Consider the following 16960-nt stretch of genomic DNA (forward strand, 5'->3'; position numbering starts at 1 on the left):
ATAGTACAAGGCCTTGTAGCCATCAGGACCAATTCCAGGCGAGCCTGGTCCAACAACCTTCGGTTGGAGGGAGTCGGTGATTGTTTAAATTGAGATAACACAGTAGCAAATTGTGATTCAAGCTGACGCTGTTTATGTTGCCTCTCCCGTTTGTGCCTCAAAGCTACTCGAATAATATGACCTCGAAGGACTGCCTTGTAAGCTTCCCACAGTGTCACTGAAGAGGAGGCAGAAGCTGAATTGAGCTGAAAATATTCTTCAGAGGCTCACTTATTTTTAAGGGTTGTCTTAGCTCCTTGCCAAGCCTCCTGTTGGGGATTGGCTAGGATCCCTCAAGAGTGCAAGCCAGCATCTCCTCAGATCCACCCAATGTCCCTAGGCCTTCCTCCAAAACCCTAGAGCAGGGGGAAATTCCAGAAGGGCTAGCCTGCAGAACCTCTCAGCTCCTGATCCAATTTTAAACTCCTTACTATTACACCATGGCTGCTACTCAGCCCTCCTCTCTAACAAGGCCTATACTTCATCCTAGCTAACTAGGAGGGTGCTATATGTAAATATTATCATAGTTTATATTCCATGGAGGTACTTTTATTTTAATTCAGAACTATTTTGAAAAGAAATCTAGTTGTTCTCGAACAAAATGTTAAGCCATAACTTCAAAATTTCTAGCACAATAGGAAATAGAAGAACTACAGGCAGACATTGCTAAAACCTCCTTTGTAATCTAATAGATGTGTCAAACCACAGACATCAGAATTGATTTCCTGTTATTGCCAGATTTGTTAGCAGAGTTTTCAGAAATTGAAGGTTAAATTGTAGCTTCTCAAATCTAAGAGTTATAAGAGAGTTTATAAAAGTAGTTGGGCTTTCAGCTAACAACACAAATACTAATTTTGGTGGCTTGAGAAGAAAGGATCAAACACATAAAAATGTCTACAAGGCACTGATCCACATAACATGATTCTTACACTTCAAAATGTAGTATAACCTGGAAGAATACCAGATGTGCTATAACTATGACACACTGGTGTGACAGACAACCAGGGCAGGGGCTTTTGGAGGGGACTGTAGGCTAGCCTCTTGCCTACTGACCATGGCCCTTGCATCTGAGGGGACTCTATTCTTTGGTGGGTACCTGGGGGGGGGGGACTATTGGAGTAGATTACTTCAGATTCAAGTCCATGTCTCCCCAAAACACACAGACTCTGAGAAATGGAGGACAAGGATACAGATTTGGGGTCTCTGTGCCCAAACTGGCAATGACTGCTTCAACCCCCTCCTTCCTAGACTCAGAGACTCTAAAAAGATGATATAATCAACAAAACAACTTGATGTGAGGACTCTTGCTCTAATCTGTTTATTAAGATGTTATGTGTCTTTCTACTATTGTGTGCCTCCTAGGTGTTCATTCCATTGTTAATTGAGGTAATTGAGTCACCTATTGTTTGTCTGTTGGCAAGTCCTCTTAGATACACCTGCCTGATGAGATTAGACTGATGTCAGCTTCACCCAGTTATCAAATCAATGTGGTATTTATTTCAATGTATACTATTTGTTTTATTGTCGGGATTGCCCCTATTTCTGGAGTGTATAAAAATCTGTGTTTTTAGTTCAATAAAGAGTTCCAGTTTTGGCATCGAAGCTAGTCTCGTCCAGTCTTGGGTGCAATGCCCAGCTATAATACCTTGGTCCTGTGTCCCAGTGGCAAGCGGTTCTATGACGGAATCACCCAGTTGGGGTGACAGAAGTTTTGTCACAACTGGTAAGTATATTAAGTATATTAATATGTTCACACAAACAGTCAGCTCTAAGAGTGTAGCAAGTAAAACCAATTATTGGATAAAACATATTAAAATCCACTCCAAATCCAATCCAAAGTGAAAATGTGCTCACAAAAGCAGTAGAGAACAGTATCATCCCACCAATGTGCAGTGCAATGAATCTGACACATTTTACTGGCTGATAGCTAAAAAGAGTGGTAAATTTGAGTGTAGAGTGAAACACAGTTTTAATTTTGACTGCTGGTGATTTCTGGTGCTTGTAGTTGTTTCATTTTCTTTTTTGGGGTCTTGCTGGAAACTTTTACTTTTTTAAATCACTATTTTTGTCACTTTTTAAATATCATTTTTTTCTTCCTTTCCTTGCCTTCCTCCAGTCTGCTAATAAAGGGGAGAGGTTAATTGGTCACAGGTGATACAGGTACTATATAACTTGCTGTAGAGCTCACTCTGAGCTTGCTCATCCTTGAGCTTGCCTGTATTTTGCTTACTGGACCTTTGACCAAGTGGACCATTGATTGAGTGGAGTTAAAAAACCGGAGTTGAAAACAGGAGATTATAACAGGAGTTTACTAACCTGTAAGTGACATCTGATATTTACTATTAGTAAAATTAATATTGTAACTGGGATATCCTCTGAAATAAACAGCACTTGACAGGATATTATCTGTAAGAGAATCTTGATGGGTTATGGGGTTTATCCATAAAGGAATAACCAAATTGTCAGGCAAGACTTGTCAATAGACGTTAAGTCTTAGGTGGTTTGAGATATGTTGCATAACATCTTCAGGTGGCAGAAGACAACCGAGGTGCATGAGATCTTTGATGGATAGGCAGATGGGTCTTGTCCTTGGATCTTGCTGGTGTCCACAACTTGTTAGGGGTAGTAGTTGATCTTGGCTTAGGCAGAGGTAATGCTAGAGCTTCATCTGGGAGAGGAATAAAATTCCAATAAGGTAGGACCAACATCTTCAATAAAATGTTTATAATATGTGTAGGAGAATCTGTCTGGTCCCGGTGCTTTGTGTGTTGGTAACTCCTTAACAGTTGCACATAATTCCTCCATAGTGATAGGTGCATTTAGAACTAGTTTATCCTCCCTTTTTAATTTGGGGAGCTGAAGGGTGGAAAAAAAGGCGTCAAAGGAATCCTTATGAAAAGGGGATGTACGTCTGGTGCTAAACAGTTATAAAGTTTACGCTAAAAATCTCCAAACACTTGAGCTATTTGCTGTAGGCAGAAAGTAGGGACACCATCTACCTTAAACAGAAATTCAGGGGCGGAAGGTGTTGAGTGGGCCTTCAATGTATTAACTAACATCCTATGAAGTTTATTAGCGTAGTGATAACATTTCTGTTTCATCCAAAGCAGTTGCTGTGCGACAGAGCTGGCCTCAAGAGTTTTAAGTTGATCCTTGAGTTGTATCACTAATCAAAGCTTAGATACAGAAGGTGCATCTATAAGCTTTTTTTCCGCGTGGGCTAATTGGTTCATAAGATCAGTTTTTTGGTGGAGCCTAGATTTCTTAAGACGCAAGCTTTCTATTATAACTAACCTCTAATAAACTCTTTGTGGGCTTTCCACAATGTTGAAGAGGCTGACACAGAACCTGTATTATTTTTTAAAAATTCACACAGTGTCTTTGAAATGGAGGTGTTGATCTCCGCATTTCGTAAAAGTGTGTCGTTCAAGCGCCAGTGGCAAGTGCATGAGTATGGTTGATCCAGAAACAGATCTAAAACCAAAAAAGAGTGATCTGACCAGGAGCTTGGGACAATATCGGAACTGACCGTCTGTTTAAGTAGGAGAGATGAGAGTAAAAAATAGTCTAGTCTGGTGTAGCTATGATGTACCAGAGAGAAAACCGAGAACTGTCTGGTACTCGGATGTTGTATTCTCTAGATATCAAACAAACCATGTCCCCTTATCCACTGATGGAAGGATGCAGACTGTTTCAAAACATGTTTTGAAGGCAGTTGGCCCTGGAGGTATCTCCTATCGTGCTTAGCTGACATAGATAAATTTAAGTCCCCACCAATGATCGTGAAATGGTGTGTTGAACTCAAAAGTGGAGAAATGGTTTCCGTAAAGAATACTGATTGATTATCGTTTGGAGCATACACATTAAGGATTGTAAGGAAGGTATCACCATATTGGCATTGGAATAAAATATATCTACCTTGGGGATCTAACACCGAAGAAACTACCTGAATTGGGTAGCCTTTTTTAATGAGAATAGCAACACCTGCTTTACCTCTATTGTCTAAGGCGGAGTATGCTATAGGAAAGTATTTGAGGGCAAAGTTAAATGAGCTACCTTTTTTGAAATGTGTTTCTTGGATAAGAGTAACATCAGCTTTGGACTGGCGGAATTCCCTAAGAACTATCGACCTCTTCCTCATTGAATTTAAGCCTTTAACATTGCAAGAGTATAATTGTAAAGACATGTTGGTGTGGTCTGAGTATTAAGCAAATGTATGCAGGATATTATGACAAATAAACCATGCTGTTTCAACAGAATACAACAAAAAAACATTGGCTAAGGAAGACGCAGCCAGTGAGCCTTAGCATAATGAACAGCCATAAAACAAACAAATCAAAAGAAGACTTGTAAATACAGTATAAGGCCAAAACATGGAGAAGGCCAGATTAGCCGAGGCCACCCAGGTATCCACACCCACAGCTGTAGATGGATGGGGATGACATTGGACGGGTGAAGATTATGCAGTGACTTCACTTCTCTCCTCTGAAATAAACAGCACTTGACAGGATATTATCTGTAAGAGAATCTTGATGGGTTATGGAGTTTATTCATAAAGGAATAACCAAATTGTCAGGCAAGACTTGTCAATAGACGTTAAGTCTTAGGTGGTTTCAGATATGTTGCATAACATCTTCAGGTGGCAGAAGACAACCGAGGTGCATGAGATCTTTGAGGGATAGGCAGTTGGGTCTTGTTCTTGGATCTTGCTGGTGTCCTCAACTTGTTAGGGGTAGTAGTTGATCTTGCCTTAGGCAGAGGTAATGCTAGAGCTTCATCTGGGAGAGGAGGCAAGCCTAAATTATGTAGGAAGGCCTCTCCTTCTTGAAGGTCTCTGATTGTGTGTTGAACACCATCTTTGGTTACTGTCAATCTGAATAGAAAGCCCCATCTGTAGATAGTGTGGTGCTTCTGTAGGTGGAGAGAAAGTGGACAAAGTTTACGCCTCTTAGACAATGTGATGGGGGATAAATCACTATAGATTTGGATTTTTTCCCCTCTGAAATCAACGGAAGCAGTGTTACGTGTGGAATTCAGCAAAGACTCCGTACTGTCGTAATAGTGGAACCGGACGATAATGTCTCTAGTTCTCGCGCCCAGTGGCGGTTTTGGAGTGAGAGAACAATGAGCCCTGTCCATTCACCAATCTAAATCCAGTACCACCGGGGCCAATGCAGTAAACAGACCTCACAGATAATCCTGTAGGTTGGCATCTCCTATAGATTCTGGGACCCCACGTATTCGGAGGTTCTGTCTCCGCTCCCTATTCTCCAAGTCTTCCTGTAGGGATTGTAACTGGAACATCTGTTGTTTTAAAATGTGATTATCTTCTTCTAGCACATGTACATACTGTACGAGATCATCAAATTTGGTTTCTAAAAGATCTGTGCGCTCTTCCACCAGTGCTATCTCCCCTCTGAGCTATTTTCCCCACTGCTGACGAAATAGTATGTGTCAGTTTCTGTAAAAGATTGTGTAACTTATCATCCAGAACATCTGCTGTGAGATATGGAACAGGTGAAAGAGGAGAGGGAGCAGATTGGTGCATTACCTCCGCTGCACGACCTGGCCGAGCATACGGTTCCAGCATCAGGGCTGCAGAATCACTTGAGGCTGGGGATGCGGCCCGCGACACATACCTCTTCATGTGGGTAGGTTGTGGCTGCTTAGTGGGCGATGGAAGGAATTTCTGCCTGTCAATCTTGCCCATCGGGACTTGCGGATGTAGTTGGGCTTGTATCTGATGCTCTCTTGCTGGGAGAAGCTGCTGACCGCTGTGGGGGAGCCAGAGGAGAGAGGGGTGTCTCGGAACAGGCTCAAAGTGCGTCCGCCATCATTCCCCATCGTGCATTCACCCAGGAAAGATCATTTTTAATGACATTAAATTATATGGCTTGTGTATCAATTGTATATGCTATATTATTTTTTTTGCTATATTTTTGCAATGAAAGTAGAATTACCCTTTAGCACTACCGTTCACTGAAAATGCCTGAATTCAGTCATTTGGAGGTTTGGAGGGTGGTTCACACACATGGTCATATAGTGTTTTTGGAGATAGTGTTGTATTGTACAATAGATACACCAATGCACACTGAATAATTAAGTAATAATTCTGATTAAGAAAGAGAACACATCTGTAAAATACTACAGGATGAATCTAAAGCATAATAAAACAAATACTGTGAAATTTCACACAATTAAAGTAGCTCAGTATACATTTATACATCATTAAAAGCTCTAATGAGCAGGGTCCTCTGTTTCCTCTTGTATCAAATTGTATTGTAACTGTCATGTCTGCCTTCATTTTGTACAGCGCTGAGCAAACTGTTGGCGCTATATAAATCCTGAATAATAATAATAATAAAATGTATTTTTTTCCATTGAAGCAGTATTAATCGGGTATCATAGCAAAATCTGTTTTGGGGTGTAATTGTAAAGAGTATATAAACCCAACGCTTCATATTCTTGATACATGCCTGTTGTACCAAGTATACTGTTCTTTTTGTATTGCTTCCTTTGTGTAAAATCCCTGGTGTTCCTGTCAGTCCTTCTGCTTTACTAACATAAACTGACTACACTAAGCAGGAGAGCACAGTGTGGTCAGTTCTCTAGCTGTGCTGGGGACTGCCTGCTCTACTCCAATGATCATACATGTCCTGTCACCCCCCCCCCCCCCACACACACACACACACACCTACACAACTATTCACTGGGATCAGTGTGCAGTTGTCCCCCCCATCTCTTATTCACCTGAGAAAAGAGGGAATGAGAAGGTGACCACTTATAAAAAAGGGAAAAAGGGTATTTATACATTTTTTTATATCTATACAGAAATGTTTTGCCTTTTATTTTGATTTTTAACTGATTTCGTTGTTTTACAAGGTGATCATTTACAATCACTTTAACTATTTTTTATCATGAGTATTCAATGCTGCCTTGAGGCTTTTTAGCGCTTGATCCTCAGTTATCATGTGCCAGTCTTTGGGGGGGTTAGCTGGTTTGGCTCTGTACATTTCTGCAAGAGTTTCATTGAACTTTACAAAAACAAACTTCCAGTAATCTGACCTATCAGTAGTGGCGTCTGGGTAAATAGCCCAATCAGGGTAAATCATCTGGTAATCCTTGTAAGGATGGGGCTTCCATTTGGTGTCAGCACTGCTGAAACTCCTATTGGAGATGACATTTGTAGAACATATTGAATGGTCCAGAGCCCCTGTCTGCTCATCTTTGTGTTCTGCTAATCCTCTTGGTCGATGTATTGATGAAAAATGCTTCTTATGGTCAGCTCCTCCAGCTTCACAGGGGGCTTTACAGAATGGACACTGCTTGCCACACCCAATCACCTTCTTGACCAGTTCCTCCTCAGGCTTCAAGGTCAGCTGTGGAAGTACAGAACTGACACTTAATGAGCTTATTTCCATTTGCAGTTCTTTTAGTAAGTCTGGAAAATATTCTTCAATGTCATTAATAAACTTCCCTATATCAACATTACTTTGGAATGCCACAACTTTCAAATTATTCTGAGAAATAACCAAGTCTTCTTTCAAAATATTACAGAATTTGGCTAAAAATGCTGACATACTACTGAATTGAGCAGTACTTAAATTCTTTAGAGCTTGCATTATTTTCTTAGTCAGTGATTGTAAAACACGTATTTTCAATGTCTGAAGACGTTGTTGGTCATTACAGTGTTCAAGAACGTACTGGGAAATCCATTTTTCAACAAAATGTTCATAATCATTGATGTACTGTGAATATTCATCACATGATTTCTTTTTCAGTAACTCTTCCAGCAACACATTTTGATATACAGTATGACTTTTGAATTCCCATGGTCCTCCTTTCTGCAAAATCTTCTCCACTATTTCCTCTCCAAGATGTCTGTTGATGTGATCAGTGATTGCCGGCCTCAAACACAGTTCACAAAATTGTTCAGCTCGTTGTTGACATTCATTCCTTTTCTCAAACATACTTTGGAAAGTTGAAAAGTATTTTGGTTTTAGTATCTCTAAACAGCTTCTGGGGTCATTTCTTTGGACAAAGTCATTGTGCATCTTCTGAAATTTGGGAGCAGCACTTCCTAAAATGTGAAGCTTTAGATCCAATTTGAATTCTTTGGTAATACTGACATGCTTAACATTTTGGCTGTTCAATGTTCTATTAATTATTTTTAGTAATTCTTGGGACAATATTTCATTAAAGTTTTCACTTGTATTAGCACACTTAGAAACATAATGATTGCAATCTTGGAGTAAAGAAGAGACCAGATTTTGTATGAAGGTCAGCTCTTTTCTAGATGTGCCGTAATGGTGTGTATCATTAATCTCAAAACTCTTTTTATATGCAGCAAGACTTGTGATATTGTAAAATTTTTTGAGGGCCTGTTCATCATGCTTCATATCTTGTTTCAGCTGCTGAATGATGATTTGTTCAATATTTTGTCTCTCTATTTTACTTAGCTGCAATGTACATAAAGTATTTTCCCACATCATCTCAAATTCTCTCTTTAGTTGTTCAAGGCTCATAACATATCTGTTCCTTCCTTTTGCTGTCATTATTTCTGCCACTTTTGCCTCAATTATGTTGATATATTGCTCTTGCATAACTTGGATTTCACATTTCTCTCTCTGGGTGTGTATTGTTTTCTTACATTCGACAACCAGAGTATTTTCCAGCTCTTTCCTTAGGTAGTTGACACTCCTGAAAAAGTCTTCTCTGAACATGTCTAAGAGATGAGCATTGCCATAGCCCTGTTCAAAGTAATTTGCAAGTGATTGTAACATGATTTTCTCTTCCTTATCCAACAGTTGATTCATTTCATCTATTATTTTGTTCCAGGTCTCTCCGCTTAGTTTGTCAGATGGTAAGTTATAAATAAAAGTCTCAGTTTTTATCATCCATTGATGAGCATTTTTCTGGAATCTCCATTCCCAGTCTGAGTATTCCATGCAGAGCTGTTTGTAGGCTTCTGTCATAAACCGATTTCTGAAGCTAAAGATAAACTTTTCATGTTTCACGGCATTCCACAAGCTTTTTAGCAATTCTGTGAACTCTGTGATTGTTTGTGGTTTTCCGGGCATAGACTGCAGAGTGTCAATTATGGATTTTTTAAATTCTTGTATACTTTCACTATAACCTATGTTTATTGAAGCCATAGGAGGTAGACCATGCCACAGACCAGGTATGTACCAAGAGTGTTTTTCAAGATCACAATAAATAATGTCAGAAAAGCTGGCTATACCACTTCTTTTCTCTGCTTTTGCTGCAATTGTTGTTAGCTCATTCAGTTGTTCTAGAAATTTCTGTCTTGCTCTTTGGTTTTTCACATGAGTGGATGTATCACTCACATTCTGGTGTACAAACTGGCAGCTCAGTTTCTTCCCTACTTCTTTCATTCGAAGAAAAGCATGGACCACAATTTGCAATATGTCCTTAATCTCTTCTGTATTTTCCATGGCCATATTGACTATGGTAATATCACTCAACCCCACCACCACTGTTGCAATCTCATTATCATGTTCATAGCTGCCATCAAGGGAAGCCAGTTCCATAGATTTCAACCCCTCAGTGTCAATCAGCAGAAGTAACTGACAACCTAGGTCCTCCTGAAAGTTCTCTTCTACAGTTAGAAGAGTCATGAAGGCTCCTCTTGTACATCTTCCACTGGCCACAGGCAGCTGCAAACCAAACATGGTGTTCAGAAGGGTGGATTTCCCTGTACTCTGAACTCCCAGAACCGATATTACTCTTATCGTGCATTTTCCTCCTGTTTTAATGTCCGTTTCTTTTAGGACATCAGTAATCCACTGCAGGGGAATGTTGGAAGTATCTCCATCTATCAGCTCTAATGGGAACCCGTCAAGTAGAATATCTGAAGCTATTTTGGGAAGTTTACTATGTATTTCATCTGTATCTTGACCTTTTTCTTCCATGTACTTTGCTGCTTCATAAAACTGCCCCAGCTCACGCAGGAAATGCTCAATGCCTAAACTACTGTCAGCTATCCTTTGGTCTATGTTCTTTAGCTCACTTGCATTGACAGACGGGTCCTTGTATTTTTCCCTGTACTCTGCCTGTAACATTGAAAGATTATTTCTTCCAGCTTCATCAAGAAAATTTTTTAACCATTTTATGAAAAGCTGCTTCTCCTGGGAAGAGCTCACTGACAATGTTCCTATAAACTTTTGAATACTGTCAGCCATAGTTTGGTATCTTTGCTCTGTCCGAAGATGATGTATTTTTCCTCGGAGCTGTGATTTATATTCCTCTGGATCTCTATCGCCAAGTTCTCTCATTCTGCACAGTTCCTTCTCAACTTTGGTCAGTTGTCTCCAGAGGTCTCCTATTAGTTTCATTGATACATTTTTAAATTGTGTTATGTTTTGTATTTGATCTGTAATTTCCTTGGTTCTTCTTTTTGCAGATTCACAGATGTGAAAGTCTTCATCTACTGCAATTTTTAACTTGTTCCAAACCTCCATGCCTGCAATTTTCTGCAAACTTAACTTTTTTGTACCATTTGTAATTACAGTTTTTATTGCTGTCTGCAATTTACAGTTGCAAGAAAAAGTATGTGAACCCCTTGGGATTATGTGAAGTTTTGCATGAATTGGGCATAAAATGTGCTCTGAACGTCATCTAAGTCACAACAATAGAAGAACACAGTCTGCTGAACATAATACTACACAAACATTAGATGTTGCCATGGTTTAATTGCACATAACATGTAAACATTCACAGTGCAGGGAGGAAAAAGTATGTGAGGCCCTAGCTTAATGACTTCTCCCAGAGCTAATTGGAGCCAGGAGTGAGCCAACCTTGACTCCAATCAGTGTGATGATATTGGATGTGTTGCTGACAGCTGTCCTGCCCTTAAAAAACACGCACCTGTTTTGGGTTTACTGGTTTCAAGAAGCACTGTCTGATGTGAACCATGCCTCGCAGAAAAGGGCTCTCAGAAGACCTACGATCAAGAATTGTTGATTTGCATGAAGCTGGAAAGGGTTACAAAAGTATCTCCAAAAGCCTTGATGTTCATGTGTCCACGGTAAGACAGACTGTCTACAAATGGAGAAAGTTTAGCACTGATGCTACTCTCCCTAGGCGTGGTCGTCCTGTAAAAATGACTGCAAGAGCACAGCACAGAATGCTGCATGAGGTAAAGAAGAATCCCAGAGTGTCAGCTAAAGACCTACAGAAATCTCTGGCACATGCTAACATTTTTGTTGACACATCTACAATAAGGAAAACATTAAACAAGAATGGAGTACATGGGAGGACACCACGGAGGAAGCCATTGCTGTCCAAAAAGAATATTGCAGCACGTATGAAGTTTGCAAAAGAGCACCTGGATGTTCCACAGCACTACTGGCAAAATGTACTGTGGACGGATGAAACCAAGATTGAGTTGTTTGGGAAGAACACACAACACTATGTGTGGAGAAAAAAAGGCACAGCACACCAACATCAAAACCTCATCCCCACTGTGAAACATGGCGGAGGGAGCATCATGGTTTGGGGCTGCTTTGCTGCCTCAGGGCCTGGACGGATTGTTGTCATTGATGGGAAAATGAATTCCAGAGTTTATCAAGACATTTTGCAGGAAAACGTACGACCATCTGTCCGCCAACTGAAGCTCCGCAGAGGATGGGTGATGCAACAGGACAATGACCCAAAGCATACAAGTAATTCAACAAAACAATGGCTGCAACATCACAGAATACACCTTCTGGAGTGGCCCAGTCAGAGTCCTGACCTCAACCCCATTGAAATGCTGTGGCATAACCTTAAGAGAGCGATTCAAACCAGACATCCCAAGAATATTGCTACACTGAAACAGTTTTGTGAAGAGGAGTGGTCCAAAATGACTCCAGATCGTTGTGCAGGTCTGATCTGCAACTACAGGAAACGTTTGATTGAGGTTATTGCTGCCAAAGGAGGGCCAACCAGTTATTAAGTCCAAAGGTTCACATACTTTTTCCTCCCTGCACTGTGAATGTTTACATGTTATGTGCAATTAAACCATGGCAACATCTAATGTTTGTGTAGTATTATGTTCAGCAGACTGTGTTCTTCTATTGTTGTGACTTAGATGACGTTCAGAGCACATTTTATGCCCAATTCATGCAAAACTCCACGTAATCCCAAGGGGTTCACATACTTTTTCTTGCAACTGTAGATGCAATTTGTGAGTCATTCACATTTCTGTTTTTAATTATTACATTCATTTTTTTCAGTTTTAGCTTTTCTGAGACTTTGTTCAGGTATGTTGCTGTATCTTCTCCTGGTTTTATATTGTCTCCACTGACAATTAAAAAGTAATATATGTCTTTTTTTTCTGATAAACCAGAGAGAATTTTGTATTGTTCTTCATTTATGCTCTCAACAAATATGAACATGGCTGCTGATATGGATAATAGGAATTGGAACTGTTGGTTGTGAGATTCCAGGTTCCCCCGAAGATTGGTGACAGCTATGGGTTCACTAAAAATGTCTATACCTTTTTCACCAGAAGGAAAATACCAGCTTATCTCCACCAGTCCATCTGAACTTCTCTTCATAATGTTCCCGCCATCCATATCCTGATGTACAAAAAAATTATGAGTCTGCAGGGCAGAACTAAGAACATAATTGAGGAGTTTAGATTTTGATAAACTGCACAATCCCAGTCTGACAAAAGAGTAAAAAGGCATACAAATGTTTACCAAATTGTCTTCTCTGAACCCTTTTACGTTTGCTAATGAATGAGGTCTCCACCGCTTTATAATGTCTCTCATTGCCCACAACATGAAGGTGCAATGTGATTTGTCAGCAGATGGGGGGAGCAGCAAGGGGATGGCAAATTGACACATGGACATTTTTGTTACAATTTCCTGCTGATAAATGTAGTTTTTGCATGAGCTGTGCATCATCTCACAAATAGCATCTAAAGGATTAGCAGCATCAGATGACTTGACTGTGTCATTGTCAAAATCCATGTCTTCTGACTTCTGAGTCATCTCATGAATATCACAGTTCCTGGCAGTTTGTTCCAAGGCCATCAATTTACTCAGAAAAAATAATTGTTGCTCCTTTCCAGCATCATTGGAACAAACAGTTCTTCTAATTTTCCTCACAAGGAATAAAGGATCTGTAGAATTGAATCAAGAGAAGAAAAAAAAACACATCAGGCACTTGTTTCAAATGGTCAAATGATAGAAGAACATTTCTGTTGGAGAAATATTTTAAAATAATCTTATACAACTTAGGTAATAACATTTCTAAAGATACAATTTTGTATTTGTTGGTACTAAGCTTTTTGCTTTCTTACCTAAATTTCAAACCCTGGAATGTTTACATGCACATAACAGTCTGTAAAATGATCCATTTTATTTCTCAGTCTCCAGTTTCACAAGTGTGTGCTCATGAATTTTATATAAGAAATCCTGAAGAACAATTGGTATGAAAATGAATGGAACGCGGCATTGCTACCACTTATATGAATATGATAGCAGCTTGGCTTTTGTGGGAATCCAGTGGCTTTGATGCCTTCTGAGTCACTTACCTTAAACAAGTTTGCACATCATGCATTTTGTGAATTTAGTTTACCGTATTTTTCGCTCCATAAGACGCACTTTTTTCCCCCCAAAAAAGGGGGGAAAATGTCAGTGCGTCTTATGGAGTGAATATAAAGCGGCCGGTCCGGTATTTCTGCCGCCACCATGTCAGAATACCGGGCCGGCCGCTCAGCTGTTCTCTCCTGCAGGGCCTTACCTGTTCCTCGCTCCAGCGCTGCACAGTCTTCCCGCGCTGGCTTCTGTGACAGCTGGGTGCCCACTGCGCATGTGCTGCGCTTTGTGAATGATCCGGTGTCTTCTGGGACACATGACAGGTCCCAGAAGGCGCCGGGCCATTCACAAAGCGCAGCGCTTCTCGCGCATGCGCAGTGATCACCCGGCTGTCACAGAAGCCGGCCCGGGAAGAAGAGGGAAGGACAGCTCCGCAGAAGTTGGAGCGGGTACCTGTCAAATTCAGGTACCCGCTCCCCCTCCCTCCCCAAAGGTCAGCAGTCTCTGGTCATTCCCTGCACTGTCTGCAGTCTCTGGTCATTCCCTGCACTGTCTGCAGTCTCTGGTCATCCCCTTCACTGTCTGCAGTCTCTGGTCATCCCCTGCACTGTCTGCAGTCTCTGGTCATTCCCTGCACTGTCTGCAGTCTCTGGTCATTCCCTGCACTGTCTGCAGTCTCTGGTCATTCCCTGCGCTGTCTGCAGTCTCTGGTCATTCCCTGCGCTGTCTGCAGTCTCTGGTCATCCCCTGCACTGTCTGCAGTCTCTGGTCATTCCCTGCACTGTCTGCAGTTTCTGGTCATCCCCTGCACTGTCTGCAGTTTCTGGTCATTCCCTGCACTGTCTGCAGTCTCTGGTCATCCCCTGCACTGTCTGCAGTCTCTGGTCATCCCCTGCACTGTCTGCAGTCTCTGGTCATTCCCTGCACTGTCTGCAGTCTCTGGTCATTCCCTGCACTGTGTCCGCAGTCTCTGGTCATCTCCTGTACTATGTCCGCAGTCTCTGGTCATCTCCTGCACTGTGTCCGCAGTCTCTGGTCATCTCCTGTACTATGTCTGCAGTCCATTGGTTCAGAATATTTTTTTTCTTGTTTTTCGCCTCTAAAACCTAGGTGCGTCTTATGGTCAGGTGCGTCTTATGGAGCGAAAAATACGGTAATTTCATTGCATAATTGTTCTGGATTATTACTCTGGTCCATAGAAATCATGGAAGCTAGAATATTTATAAGACCAGCAATGATTTTCTACACATTTCTGTGATGACACATATCCTTTAAGAGCATTAGGTAGGATTCTTGTCAACAGATCTTTCCCCTGGCCTGTGACTAAAAATGACAGAAATTGAAGATCCTAAGAATGTAACCATGTCAAAGCAGCATTTTGTATATCATTGATGATATCAGCATGGGTACCTTTCAAAAAAATTTTCAAGTGAGGAAATAAGAAAAGGTAAAAGGTTTCCTATACAAATTCTCACAATGTTTCCTTTGACTGATAAGAGGAACGGGCAGGGGCATTGTTGTGGCGGAAGATGACTCTCCTATGAAGCAATCCACAGAGCTTTTTTGGCTAGCTGTTTAGCTAATTTTACACTTACATAATAAGCAGATGTCACTGTCTTTTCCCTTCCAAAATGTCAAACTAACAGAATTCCCTCAGCATCCCAGAAAATAGTCATCATAATCTTTCCTCCTCACAGGTTTGCTTTTGCTTTCACTGGACCATTTGCCACTTACTGTAGGTAGACATTGCTTGAAATGGGCTTTGTCTTCAGGATCATAATGATAAAGCCAAATTTCTTCTCCATTTACAATTCACTTCAGAAAGTCCTTTGGATTTTGATTCCATTTGTTCAAAATCTCAATTTAAAGCTCTGCTCTTGTTTGTTGCTGTGCTGGGCACAACACTTTGCAAACCATTTGCTTAGCTTTAATTTCTCAGATAAAAGTGAGTGAACAAAACCTACTGAGATGTTTAAGGTGCTAGCTTCTGCATCTGCCTGTACTCTTGTTTAGTTGCCAATAATCATAGGTCATCCTGGATTAAATCTCAAACAGCATCATTTTTTTTCTCACACACTGATGTCAATGGTCTGTCTGTTCGTTCTTCAACTCTGTCTCATGCTTCTTTGAAAAGGGCTGTCCATTTGTAATTGCTTTGGTTAGTAATCTCCATAAACTTTAATCAAAGCAGTAATGATGTTTTTATTCTTCTAAATGTCACCACAAATCTGATTTTAGTTTATACTTCAATTTTGACAGAATTCATGTTAATCCACAGAGAGTTGACTTTACACTGACATAAATTTCAATCTAACACCATTAAATAATGGAAGAATAAAGCATCACAACTACTCCCAACCAGCCCCTGTGAATAAACGATAAAGAGTGGCCTCAGCCTACATGTCTCCACCAAACCACATACCCTGATACATTTTGCCCTACCCACTGTGACTTAATCATAGGGTCCTTAGGATCCCTAAAAATATATTTTAAGCAACAGACACCATGGATTCATGGTCAGAGGGGTGTCTGTGGATGTGGTATACTTGGACAGAGGGGTGGAGGTGAAAGTGGTATACTTGGACAGAGGGGTGGATATGATCTCCATGTATAATACATAAGGGGGATATGATATCCATGTATAATACATAAGGGGGGATATGATCTCCATGTATAATACATGAGGGGGGATATGATCTCCATGTATAATACATAAGGGGGGATATGATCTCCATGTATAATACATAAGGGGGGATATGATATCCATGTATAATACATAAGGGGGGATATGATATCCATGTATAATACATAAGGGGGGATATGATCTCCATGTATAATGCATAAGGGGGATATGATCTCCATGTATAATACATAAGGGGGTGGAATGATCTCCATGTATAATACATAAGGGGGGATATGATCACCATGTATAATACATAAGGGGGGATATGATCTCCATGTATAATACATAAGGGGGGATATGATCTCCATGTATAATGCATAAGGGGGATATGATCTCCATGTATAATACATAAGGGGGTGGAATGATCTCCATGTATAATACATAAGGGGGGATATGATCACCATGTATAATACATAAGGGGGGATATGATCTCCATGTATAATACATAAGAGGGGATATGATCTCCATGAATAATACATAAGGGGGGATATGATCTCCATGTATAATACCTAAGGGGGGATATGATCTCCATGTATAATACATAAGGGGGGATATGATCACCATGTATAATACATAAGGGGGATATGATCTCCATGTATAATACATAAGGGGGGGATATGATCTCCATGTATAATACATAAGGGGGGGATATGATCTCCATGTATAATACATAAGGGGGGATATGATCTCC

The 16960-nt window shown here is 40.5% G+C and overlaps 1 protein-coding gene across 1 annotated transcript in view; it reads right to left on the bottom strand.

Annotated features, from left to right (window-relative positions):
• Positions 1–6944: 6944 nt before the first annotated feature.
• Positions 6945–16960, bottom strand: part of LOC149435838 (interferon-induced very large GTPase 1-like) — a 52122-nt gene continuing 42106 nt past the window's right edge. The window contains exons 6-7 of the mRNA XM_089662370.1: positions 12200–13168; positions 6945–10579 (exon numbers count right to left, since the gene is read on the bottom strand). Coding sequence (XP_089518496.1) covers positions 6945–10579; positions 12200–13168 — 4604 coding nt within the window. The remainder of the gene's footprint in view (positions 10580–12199; positions 13169–16960) is intronic.

The sequence above is a fragment of the Staurois parvus genome, unplaced genomic scaffold (genome assembly GCF_062004578.1).
Source record: "Staurois parvus isolate SC_StPar_1 unplaced genomic scaffold, SC_StPar_1.0 ptg001462l, whole genome shotgun sequence".
Lineage (NCBI taxonomy): Eukaryota > Metazoa > Chordata > Amphibia > Anura > Ranidae > Staurois > Staurois parvus.